A 12,773-nucleotide genomic window follows, 5' to 3' on the forward strand; every position below is an offset into this window, starting at 1 on the left:
TATAAATACAAATTAGCTATTTTTCCTAAAAAGTGGTTATAATAGTAAATAAATACAAAATAAATCTGACCATTATACTTCATGTGCTGGGGGTTGAACCCATATAAAATGTACAACTAAATACACTTTTAAATCTTTAAGGAATAATTCTCTGATTAAAATATTTGTTTTCCCAACTTCTTTTCATAGATATAAATATATTTTCAAAATAGCTGTGTTTTTTTTCCATTCCATTCCATAAATAAAGTCTTCATTGGGAAATATTAAAGTGTCAACTGGTTTGGTTTGGGGGAAGTTTTTTAGGTTTCTTTTTTTTTTTTTTTTTGCTTTTTTCTAAAATATATATATATATTTAATTAATTAATTTTGCTGTGCTAACGACACCCACACCCCTCCACAACCATGTCCTGATAGTTCTTTAATACAACTTTCTCATTTTCATCAAGGTACAGCATGGAGATTGCACTCAGTTCTGTTGGGACACAGCACGCCCTGGGAATCTTAGAGTTCACGGAGTTGACCAAAGTCTGAACAATGGCGTGGTTAGTGGAGTTCATGTGATCAGCCAAGGGAAAAGGGCATTCCCCGTGGCAGAAAAAGGCGTGATACCCCGGAGGGGCCACGATCCAGTCGTTCCACCCCACGTCACTGAAGTCCACGTACAAAGGGTGTCTCTTGCAGCCGGACCTGAGGCGCTTCCGCTGCTTGTGTTTCGCCTGCCGCTTCTCTCTTTTGTGCAGGGGATGCCCCTTCCCATCATGGCCAAAAGTGACAAGCAGCGGCCGCATCTGGGACCAGCTGTGTGCATCTGGGTGCAAAGACCTGCTAATCCGCACGTGCCTCTTGGAAACGCCCCGCGCCTCCTCCAGGTGGGCCACTTCCACCACGAATCCATGATTGGCCTGGCCCTGCGCGGTCCATCGCGTCACGGCGGGAGTGACGTCAAAGCTCTCCCACCTACTGGTATTCTCGTTCACCAACCTGGTGTCCAAAAGTCTCGTCACTGGGGGTTTCGAGTTGTCGGTCGCAGGTTTTATAATTTCATAAATATTAATTCGGTGATGGAAGCTGCTCCCGTTTCCCGAAGCTGCCTGAATCTGTTCCCGAAAAACCTGAAGTTCCGCAGATGTGATAAACTCCTCGGTGGGAATAGAACTTAAGTTAAAGAAGAATCTCCGGGTCGTCTTCCCACGTGTTTCTGGCAGTTCTTCCAAAGATTCTAATTTATGAAGGTGGGAGGAAAAACACGAAAATCATTCAATATGAGAAGTAATGTTAGTTTAAATCTACGAGAAGCGTTTAACCTCACTGCAAGGTTGACTTAGCCCATGTCAAAGTGTGTAACTAGAAAACAAAACTTTCAGGGCTGGGACCGCAGCTCAGTGATGGCGCTTGACTAGCTTTCTCGAGGGTCTGGGTTTGATCCCCAGCACTAGAAAAAGAAAATAACAAATGCCACTTTGAAAATAAAAAGCGTCTCTCTTCTGCCTTTGCTATATGGTCATGTCAACATGCATACCATGAAACAAAATTTCATAATCAATTGTTATGTTTTTGATCTAGTACATGAACACAGCTTCCAGGTGTCTATAATAATGGGGGAAATGGGGAAGTATTTCCCTGGAATTCACAGACTTGAGGGGGAAAAAAGTCAGCACTGTAGTTAGAACTCTAATGAGCAAGGAGTTGAGGAAATTATTGCATTTCTTTTTTTAAAAAAGGCTTTAATGTCAATCCCTTAAGCGGTATCCTAAAACATTACTCTGCAATTTAGATGATTTACAAATCTCAATATACAGATTTCAGCTTCCTAATTAAAGACTTTGAAATCAACATCAGCAATGGCATTCTGCAAGGCGCACCCTGCCATTTTACTCAGAAGTCCAGAGACAAAAGCATTTAAAGGAATCTGCTTCTCTGGAAACGTACGGGTGGTAAAGGACACTATAGTCATCACGGTCAAACACAATTTGAAGAGAATTAGCCTCCCGACTGTTTGTTCTCTCGCCTCTTTATGACCTCAAGAATCAAAATCTCATTTCAGATGCTTTGAGAACCAAAAAAAAAAAAAAAATGATTTTGCCCTCTGTATCTCCTTTGTTTTTCAAAATAAACTATAGAGAAACCCAATAGATAGGCTGTAAAGAGACCTGAAACCAAAACAATTTATAAAAACAAGTACGGATCTCGTGATAGAAGGATAGCTCTTGACCTATTACAGAATCATCTCTCTATAGCTATCATCATTATCCCCAAATAGCAATTTGAATGGGCCATGCACAAAAGCTTTGTCTGATTTAGATTCCTAAATTTCAATTTTAGAAAATACTATTTTTAGAGCTGGGTGCAGTGGTGCATGCCTGTAATGCCAGTCCTTAGGAGGCTGAGACAGGAGGATCCCAGGTCCACAGCCAGTCTCAGGAACCTCAGATGGCCCTCCACAATTTATTGAGACCCTGTTTCCAAATAAAAAAGTAACAGAGGGCTAGAGGTATAGCTTGGAGGTAGAATGCCTCTGGGTTCAATCCCCAGTAACACACACACACACACACACACACACACACACACACACGCACACACACACGCACGCACACACACACAAGAAATACTGTTTTCTAAACAGTAAAATATAGTAACTTAAATGCTTATAGTTTACAGATCATCAGAAGTATAATTTTATCAAGCCAAGTGTGGTTGCACACTCGTAATCCCAGTACCTGAGAGGCTGAGACAGGAAGATCATAAATTTGCGTAATCCCAGTACTTTTGAATCTCCACAAGTAAATTCTCATTAACCTAGCAAGACTCTATTTCAAAATAAAAATAAAATAGGGCTGGAGTTATAGCTCAAAGGAAAAATGACTTTGGGTTCAATCCCCAGTACCAAAAAATAAAAAATTTTATAAACTTTATCAAGTTGATAGTAAACAATACTAAAATTTAAGGTATTTGAGATTTTTTCCAGCTTAACCACATTCTATCATTTCACTATCAAAACAAAAAAAAATTACCTGCCTTATTTTGGTTGGGTCTCCACTCAAGTTCTAACAAAATCTATTTTGTCATGGTTCCATGCCATTATCATGAGAGAAGACTGTATTTTTATTAATCTTATGGATGCACTTCCATAATGACAAAGACCTGTAAGTTGTGGACAGAATCCTCATGCCTCAGCACAGGAGAATCAGTAGGATCCCTCGCGCAAAGGTTCTACCCACCAAACCTTCACCATCAGAGCCACAGTCAACCTCAGGAGTGAAGCAGAAGTGCTGTGCTCAACAGAGGCCTTCCCGCCACGCTATGGGGTCATGCTTTAACATACTCCATAGCTTCTGAAACTGTAGCCTGCACAGGAAATTACTAAGATCCCTGAAATGTCCAAGCGCAGACTCTGATTCAACGCCTCTGAGAGGTAGGCTGGGATTCTGCTCCCACGTGGGAGGTGCTGCAAGGTGATAAACCCCACTTCAGGTGCCAAGGTTTTAAAGGATGCTTTTCACATGACAGGGTAGACTGACAGGGGAGTGTGTTTATACAGTGTCCTCCTGTTAGTAGAAACTCAGGAAGAAGAGCCAGGAACACAGGCCAAGGAATAAGAGTTGCTCCTCTCCGTGGGGCCATCCAGAGGCCAAAGAGAAGAGTTTTCTGAAGCTTTTCTACCTGGACCTGGAGATTCACTGGCCAACAAGTGAATCCTCCACGATCCCCTCGGGCTTGCCAATCCAAAGCTCTTGGGAATACCTTTTGGGATCCATCCATTCTGAAGATGGACTTCAGACCAGGCATGAGAGTTAAAATAACATCTCTACCAATAGGACCAAGACTTCTTTCAGTAGCGCCAAGCCAGTGGAAAGGGTTGTATTTGGCTTTTTAATTCTCCCTGCCATTCAGGAGTCTCCCCAGTTTTGCCAAGACACTTTTTCCCCAGGAAAGGTAAAAACCGCAGCATCCACCAGGCCCCAAGAGCAGCAAGGCCAGAAATGCACCTGCACCCTGGACTTCTCTGATGCCAGCACACCGTGGCACTCTCTGTTCTTTAAGAAAGAAGGAGGGAAAAGCAAATTATCCAGGGGTTCCACGAATAGCTGTATTAATGAAAATGGCAACAAAAATCCTGAATCTTGATCCATAAACACAAAGGAAGTGGGACCCAAATGTTCATACCACACACGTGGCCAAAGGACAAAGGGACAGTGTCCAGGTGCGTATGAGAGACAGGTAGATGGAGTAAGAAAGACAGATTACTAGAAAAGGATTCCTGAAATGCAACAATAACCCTTCAAAATAAAAAAAAGTTGAATCACATGCAATTGCCACTATTCAACGAGAAACACAGAATACAGCAATTTCCTGTGGTTCAAAAATCTCACTAGACATAAGAACTGCTAGCAAAGCTAAGTGGTTGAGCAGGCTCAGCAAAAAAGAAAAGCATATTATTAAATAATAGCAAATAACGTGAAGACCTTCTTCCAATATTCCAACTGTGTCTCCATTGGTCTTAGCCCCCAGAGACGCCTGTCCTGCCCTCAATACAAAGACCTCCATAACAGACTCACAAGTTAGAGGGGCTGGCAGAACTCTCTGCCCTAGTTCAGGAAAATCAGTGCCCAAGGTGGGACCACATACCAGTTTTCTTCCTCCAAAGAAGGGTGAATTTTCCACCCTTTTCTTGCAGGTGGGACAGTCAAAACCTATTTTAAATAAACTAAAGAAAAAAATCCTGTTACGAATGATCACGATACGCCTGGGGATTCTGAGAATACAGAATGTGTGTGCTTTTTTGGAGGCTTATACAGTTGTTAATTCTCCGCAAATATCCCTTGTTGAATCAGCTGAACTTGTTAAGAGCTTCGAGGATGTGACCTGAGCTCTTAACCAAATGGCTGGAGCTATGGCCTCAACAATGTGGGGAAACAAGAACACAGGGTAGCCAGGCTAGTGGACCACTCCTCCCAAAGTGAAGCCCTAATTTAAGCATCTGCACTAGGTCCATTATTCATCTACCTCACAATAACCCAAAAGAGTGATTCAGGTCCACAGTGGCCCCTTTTCCCTAGAGAGAAGAAAAAGAGGACAGAAAAATGTTTCAGAGAAACGTCAGCTAATGTGTGAAGGCTGGTTGTGCCAGGTCTGGCACTCACAGTTTCATACAATTTCACAACCAACCGATTAGAGGAGAACCGCCATGACCTCTCTACATTAAAGGAAATAAATGGAGTTCAAAGAGGTCCTGGATCCTTCCTACAGTCATAGGGCTATGAGTGAGTCCACCCCACAGCGCCCACGTTTCTAGCCTAGAGGACACTATGTCACAGGGGAGGGGAGACAAAACCTCAAGCCACAGTTAAAGCCATGAGGGGCACACAGCCCCTGCCACGGTGGTCACTGGAGAGGGAGCGCTCCTGAGCAAAGGATGGGGATCTACTTCTCAGGTATGGAGGAGTCAGCAGAAAAGCAAGGCGGCCAGCCACTGGGCCACGTGGAACCGCTGCTATTTTGCGGCTGCATTTTTTCCCTCCAGTATGGTGAGTTTTATTTAAAAAGTAAGTTATCATTACACTTTGAGAATTCTGCAAAGCTCTTTTGGACCAAAATTAAAAATTAAAAAAAAAAAAAAACAACTCCAACAAACCCTGGGGATATTCTGGAAAAATCCATAAGGTTGGAAAGCTTTACCCTACAGGGGCCATGTATAAAGCATAGGATTTTGTAAAAGATAAAATTGACATATATCAAGGTAGAAAAAAAACGATAAAATATGAAAGCTTACAAAAAACAAGCTGGTTTTCTTTTTCAGATAACAACGGGGATGGCGGATGAAGATGAGTGGGCATCAGGAGCCCTGACTTGGGTTCTGCTCACCCCTTGTATTAGCACCTGTGGGGTGACGAAAGGCTTCTCACTATCACCTAACTGCTTAGTGAAATAGCCAAAAGGCGAGGCTGAAAAACAGAAAGGAGATCACTGAGCGGGAATGAGAGGGGACACGGGGACCACGAGTAAGGAAATGGAATACAAAAATATCAGTGCCAGTGGTGGGTCACCAAGTCCTCTGGGAGCACTTTCAGACACAGTAAGAGTTCTAATAGGGTCATTTGTAGATCATACTATAATACCCGGGGGCACTACAGAAGCACACCAGGTAGGAATTGCTTAGGGGGCTATCTGTACATCCTAGTATACACTGGGGATTTTCCTTCACGGGGCAACAGCTATTTATTGAACTTTCCTATTATGTGGATATTTTCATGGTAACTGCACTGGGGGAAATACGATTAATCTATCTTTGAAAGATTTAGTCACAGAGGCAGATAATAAAGGGAGACCCTGTCCTTCCAAGTCTGGAGAGCGGGAAGGAAGACCGTGTCTTTCAAAGTCTAGGGAGTCAAAGTCTAGAGAGCAGGGACTCTGCCCTGTATCTGACCTGTCAGGAAAGCATGGAAACTTTTTGCAGGGCCAATGAAATCAAAGAGATTTTAGTGGGTTTCCAATACCAGTAAAGCACCCAGCGCTTCCCAAATGGAGATGTGACTTTTCTGTACTCAACACCAATCCTAAAAGGCACCATGTGGCTGATGTACTTTTTAATGACTCTTAAGAAAAAGAGAACTTTAGCAAAGCTCGTGCTGTCTCCAAATAAGACCCACGGTAGGAAGGACAATGCTCAACTGGAGAGGTGACTGCTGGTAATTAGGTCTCAGATCACTTACTTTGGGGTCTCATCAAATACACATTGGTTGTAAGAACTCTATTTTGGTACCTCTTGTCTCACAACCCCACCAAAACATCTGATACCACCTACTTAAAAAAATGAACAGGAGATTATTTTGCTTTTGTAATAAATGAGTGTCAGCTAATGTTATATAAGCCAACTCATGATACTGAGCTAGCAGCCTTAATAGCAAGGCTTACTGAAAGTTCTGTGCTGCATGTGCGGCACTAGGATGTTTATAAAAGTCAAATCCTGGGCTACACAGGTCTGAATAGTCAAAAGTGCCATATCCAGCCTAATGATGATGTACTACTCATAATGACGACAGAAACTGTTGAAATTTAGCGCACAAATCACAAGCTTTTCTCTGCCATCTCACTGAAGGAAGGTGTAGCCATTGCGACTTGTGCTGAAGCAAGCTGGTAACGTCTGCAGTTTTACACACAGCATTCACACTTTCAAAGACATAAAGCCTTGACTTAAAAACTCAAGCATGCTCTCTAAGTTAAAATAACACACTTGAACCCTATATCCCCTGTCTTAAGTTTTGATCAAGCCACTTCTCCAGGAAGGATGAGAAACGGGCCGACCTCACTCCACTGGATGTTTCAGTGGTAACCAACTTCAATGCTCTTGCTTTTAAGGTAGGAGAGAGAGCACCTTCCTGGCTATACAGAGTTCAAAATGGTTTCCATGCTAAATTTCCAGAAGAGGTGGCTAAAAACAGCTGAGCTTATACTTTTCTACCCAGAAAAACTATTTCTACTAAAGATCAGCTGGGAGTGATGTCCGGGCTCTCTAATCATCTCAGTTAGGGTGACGGATGGAACAGACAACCGCTACTTTCAGAGGGTAGATTCTGAAGGAGCAGGACCAGGTCTTACTGACTTTCAAATCTGATTTCTGCTAGCGGAGGGCGCCTCAGAAATGTGTTTGAAAATGATCGACCCACTGTATCCTTCATACTGTACAGCAGCCTGAAGGAGAATCTTTTGTGGCATGACCTGTGTGTGGGAGTTTTCTTGTCAACCAATAACCCCACCGGGCATCCTTCCCATTGGGAGAAAAATTAATTCCGTCTGCGCCATTTCTCGGGCCTTTATAGGACAGCACAGACCGTCACTTCCGACATCCCACCTCAGGACAGCAAAGCAAGAAAAAGGGAACTTCACTCTCAGCGCCCCAACGTCCCTCTACAAATACATACAACTTTGCACTCCTTTCTGGAACTTGAAAGAATCCAATCTGAATGCATTAAGCCAAAGGAGCAAACTGGCACATAACATGGGTTTCTGCTAATTGCTCTAAGAACCTAGGTCGAGTGGATCTCAGCAGCTGCTCCAAGACATTTAAAATCTACTAAATGCCTTTCTGATGAAACAAGCAAGAAACAGCCAATCTTAGAAAACCACACTCAATATATTTTTAAAAAATCAACACTTCAATGTACGGGAAGGTAGCAGAAACTACTGCAAAACTTTAATCTAAAGGCCTGCCTTGTCTCTGCGAGCAGCCTGTCTTCTAAGGTTGAAGCACAGAAAGTCATTGTGGAAACGGTTAAGACTGATGGTGGAATTGATCTCCCACGGGGATTAGACAGGGATTCGAAATCTCCCAAACCAGGCCCAGATCAACAGTAAATCAGAAAGGCTCTGGGGCCCTGGGCTGCAAAGGGATTTTTTTTTTCAACACTATCTCTAAAAGGCCTGCCCTTGGCTCTGTCTAGCCTGAAACTCCCGGCTGCAGCAGGAGATGCAGATGCAGGCAGCAAGAGCCTCCCCGGCAGACGTAATGAAATCCCGCTCCAGAATCCTCCTGCCTCCCCAGGAATGTGTGCAGGCTTCCCTGACGCCGGGCATGCCTTTTCCCCTCTGCTACAGAGCTCTAGACTTCTCTACAGTTCCTGGGGGAGGAGTCACTCTTCTGGCCGCAAGCCAGGGAGAGGGTGCAGATGCGCCAGAGGGGAATCCCTGACTCCCCGGCTACACAGGCAGCTCGGTGCCTTAAACCCAGATTCAGAGAGGATCCTGCACCAGCGAAGGTGGCCAGCTCTGCCCTGCAGACGCGCCCGCAGCTGCCCCCTGGGGGGGCTCGGGGATTCCGCCCGCCCCGCCCCCCCTCTCACCTTCGTGATGGAAGCTGCGCACGGTGTTGGCGCGGCTGGCAGCCCTCTCCAGGCGGTGGTCCGGGGCCGACGCGCCCGGCTGGCCCGAGTGCCGGCGGTACAGCTCCAGCATATAGGGGGGCACCACGGCGTCCCTGCTGGGGGTGGGTCTCTGCTTCAGGCCGAACATGCTGAGCAGCCGCAGCTCGAATTCGCTCAGGACGTCGTCCGAGGGCTGGGACGAGGGGCGGCCCGACGACGCCGCGAACTTCTTGCGGCCCAGCTCGGGAATGAGGCCGGCCGCGCCGCCCAGGAGGACCTGGGGAAGCAGCCACGCTAGAAGACAGCGGGTCCCGGCCACCATGGTCGACCTGCGGACAGGGCCGACGTGAGTCACCGAGGTCCCCGCCCAGTCCTCCCGCCCGCCCGCCTGCCCGCCCCCGCGGCCGGGCTCCCGTTGGGCTCGCTCGCCGCCTCCTCCGGGGTGCGCTCCAAGCACACCCCACTCGCGGGGCCACCTGAGAGCGGCCGCCGCCTGCAGGTCAGGGAGGCTCGAGGGCCCCCAGGCCCCTGAGCGCTCTCCCCCGCCATCCAGTTCCCAGCCATCGGACCTCGGAGTCGGGGTTCCACCGCCCCCACCCCGCCGCCGGCGTCACCGACTGTCACTCTATCATCATCGTCATCATTATTATTATTATTACTTTTCCCCCTGTGACACCAGCTCTGGCAGCCCGTGCTGGGAGTCCGGAAAAAGCACCACTTACTGGGTCTGACATCCCAAATCTCCTGCGAACCCCAACACACCGCCCGCGCCCCCTCGCACGTAAACACGCACCCACCGCGCGGGGACTGCCTGGGGGCGCAGGGCTTCCCGCCCCGCACCGTGCCGGCGGGCCGCCACCTCTGCAGCCCGGGCAGCTGGGGACCCACGCCCCCACCCAGGGGTGCCCGCCGGGCCACTCCATCCCCGCGGGCCCCTGCGTCCTGCAGACTCGCCGGCCGCCTTCCTGGGGTTACATAAACGGCTCGCGCCCAGGACTGCACGTGCCAGAGGGTACAAACACGGCGCAAAGTGGCGCTCAAGCGCCGCGCTCGCGACTCCGACTCCGGCAGGGCGCGGGGAACCCCGACTTGTGGAACTCCGGGGGAGGCCGCGGGCCCCCCCTGCAGCACCTCGACGGAGGAGGCGGGGGTCGCCCGGGCAGGGCACAAACCTGGCAACTAACGGGTGAGACCCGGAGGCCGCCCCTGGAAGGGATTCCAACTTTTTTTAAATTTTTTTCCCCCTTAATCATGTAAGTGTTAACAGCCCCAGTAATAGACCGAGAAGAGGGGCCGGCGTGGGGGCGGGCGGCTGCGGGCCAGCACGACGCTGGCGACGGCGGGGCGCCCCCCGCACGTGCGGGACGGCCGGGGCCCGCGCCCACCCCCGGCCCGCGCCCGCTACCTTTCGGAGGCCGCAGGCCGTCTAGGAAGCGCGCGGGGACACGTCCATCGAGGGAGCCTCCGCATGGAAAAGGCTCTGTCCGGCGGACCTGGCGCGGGGCGGCGCGTCCTCCCGCGGGCGCCGCGGGGCCCCGGGCTCGGGCCGGGCGCGCGGTGCGGGGCCCGGGTCCCGGCGCGCGCGGGGGGCGCGGTGCGGGGCCGGGGGGCCGGGGGGCGGCGCGCGGGCGCGGGGGGCTAGCCGCGCCGCGGCCCCTGGCTCTCCATGCCGCGCGGCGCGGGCTCCGGGGCGGGCTGCAGCGGCGATCGCGGCCGGGCGGCCCCGCGGCATCACTCTGCCCGCCGCCCGCGCTCCGCCATGGGCGCCGTGCGGGGCGCGCTGCGGGCTCGGGTCCGGCGGGCCGGCGGGCGGGCGGGCTCCCTCTCTCCCGCGACCTCCCTCCGCGCTCCCCGCCGGCTGCTCCCTCGGGTCCGGCGGCCGGGGCGGGTCCGCGCTGGGCTCCGGCGGCGGCGCTCGCGGCTTTTAAAGGGGACGCCGCCTGCCGGCTCCTCGGCTCCCGGGGATGCCCGCGCGGGCGGGAGCGGGCGCAGGGGTGTGGACGCGCCGGCCGCGGGGTGGGGCCGGGGGCTGCGCCCGCCGGGCTGGACCGAGCGCCCCGCCGGCCCGTTATTCAGCTTTCAGCTCGGAGGTCTGCAGCCGTGGACGACTGTCAGGATCCTAAGTTACGGGGCATCCTGGCAACAGACGCCTCCTCCTCCTCCTCGGCGTTTTCGGGGCTGGGAGAAAAGTTAGAAGGAAAAGAGAGGCCGGTAACTGGGCGCTGTTTAAAAAGTACGGCCATCCGCATAATTACGTATGTAAATGTTCGCGTCCGCGTCTGCGCGTCGATAAAGACTCGAATGCGTCCACATACAAGTGCTTATGTTTATATTCAGGCACACCCGATATATAAAATATGAGCGTATGTATTTTATACATATGTGCGTGTAGATATATGTAAACAAAAGTCAACGTTTCTCTAGTTTCTATAGATACACGTCTAAGTGTGTGACCTAGATGCCTCTTGCTATATAAGACCTGGGTGTAACATGGACTGTGTGTGTGTGTGGCACGGTTAGGGAGGAATTTTTTTTTCTTTTTTTTTTCTTTTTTTTGGTATGGTGGCCTTTGCTCCGTGTGCTGTGATATACCCAACTCAAAGGCAAGCCATTAGCAGTTCAGAGGAAGGCAGGACGACGCAGCCCCTGAGCCCAGCAGAGGAGGCAATTCCGGTTTGGGGACCTTAGAAACCTCCCGCCCCACCCCACTCCGCCCGGTCCCCAGAAGCAAGGCAGCCCTTGTGGCCAACTCCCTGTCCTCCTCGCTTTAAATATTCTGCGGAGCCGCTGCCCAATGAGGCTCCCCGGAATTCTCTCTGTCCCTCCCAGGATTTTAGGAGCCTCTATGCATAGCAACACCCAGTTGCCTAGAAGAGCCACGAAGTCAAGGGCAGAAAACTTTTGGAAAAGGTTAGACTGGTGAAATCAGTTTTTGCACCAGACCTTCCAAGTCTGCAAAGCCGAGACAGAGAGAAGTCAGAAGGGAGAGCTAGCGATAATCTATTATCGGTGTATTATTTTTTCGGTTGGAGAGCTCAAATAATTCTAGGTTCCGCTCACATAAATCGGATTAGCAGCCCACAGAGGGGAATTAGGCACTAGCTGTTTCTAAAGGTATAAAGGTCAAATAAGGTATTTTGGGAAGAAGCCTGCCTACTATTTATTAGAAAAGTAAAGGAGGAGGGCAAAATATTCAGCCATATGCTACTTTATCCCCCCCCCCTTTTTTTTTTAAAGTGCTATGGAAGTTGTCATTCTGAATCATTGGACACCTAACCAGCGGGCAATAAAGCATATCCTACTCAGAGACACTGAAGCCCAAGAGTGTTGACTGTGCTTCTGAAACCATTTCCTTCTATCAAATTTAACTGAAAAGCTAACAATTGCGCCTGTCATCGATGAGATTTAAGAAACAAAACAAAGGAAACCCAGATGAGACTCGAATTAGCATGTTGCATTTAAAAGAGGAAGAGAAAGCTGATAGCTGTTGGACACACCCCAAGGACAGATGAACATGGAATCTGGTGGTGACATCAAGAATGTGTTACAGCCCTAGGCCTCCATAGCGAGAAATGTCCTTTTATGACACAGTCTTCATAGTTAAGAATGGGGGGGGGCTGGCATTCTGGACATGCTCCCCACTTCAGGACTGCCCATCGCATGATCTCTTTAAAATAAAGTACTCCATTTCCCAGGAGGTGCTGAATACCTTCCCAAGCAAAACTTTCCTGAAGTTGGGCCCTAATTTTTCTCCTAAGAAACAGGCTCTCTGGTTGTTTTTTAGAGATGGCTGCCCTCTTGTGGCCGAAATGAATTCAAACGCTTGGGAGAAAGCAAGAAGTCGATCTATTAATTAGTCTCCCAAGACTGACTTTGGGCCTCAGGTACGAAAATGTCGTACATTTTCTAGGAAGA

The 12,773-nt window shown here is 49.3% G+C and overlaps 1 protein-coding gene across 1 annotated transcript; it reads right to left on the reverse strand.

Annotated features, from left to right (window-relative positions):
* Positions 1–374: 374 nt before the first annotated feature.
* On the reverse strand, positions 375–9,180 carry BMP2 (bone morphogenetic protein 2; the record flags this gene model as incomplete). The annotated part of the gene is made up of 2 exons (XM_080716317.1): positions 375–1,219; positions 8,838–9,180. The coding sequence occupies 2 exons, from the start codon at positions 9,178–9,180 to the stop codon at positions 375–377; spliced, it is 1,188 nt and encodes a 395-aa protein (XP_080572443.1).
* Between the last annotated feature and the right edge of the window lie 3,593 nt (positions 9,181–12,773).

Source organism: Muscardinus avellanarius (genome assembly GCF_963383645.1).
Source record: "Muscardinus avellanarius genome assembly, chromosome: 19".
Classification (NCBI taxonomy): domain Eukaryota; kingdom Metazoa; phylum Chordata; class Mammalia; order Rodentia; family Gliridae; genus Muscardinus; species Muscardinus avellanarius.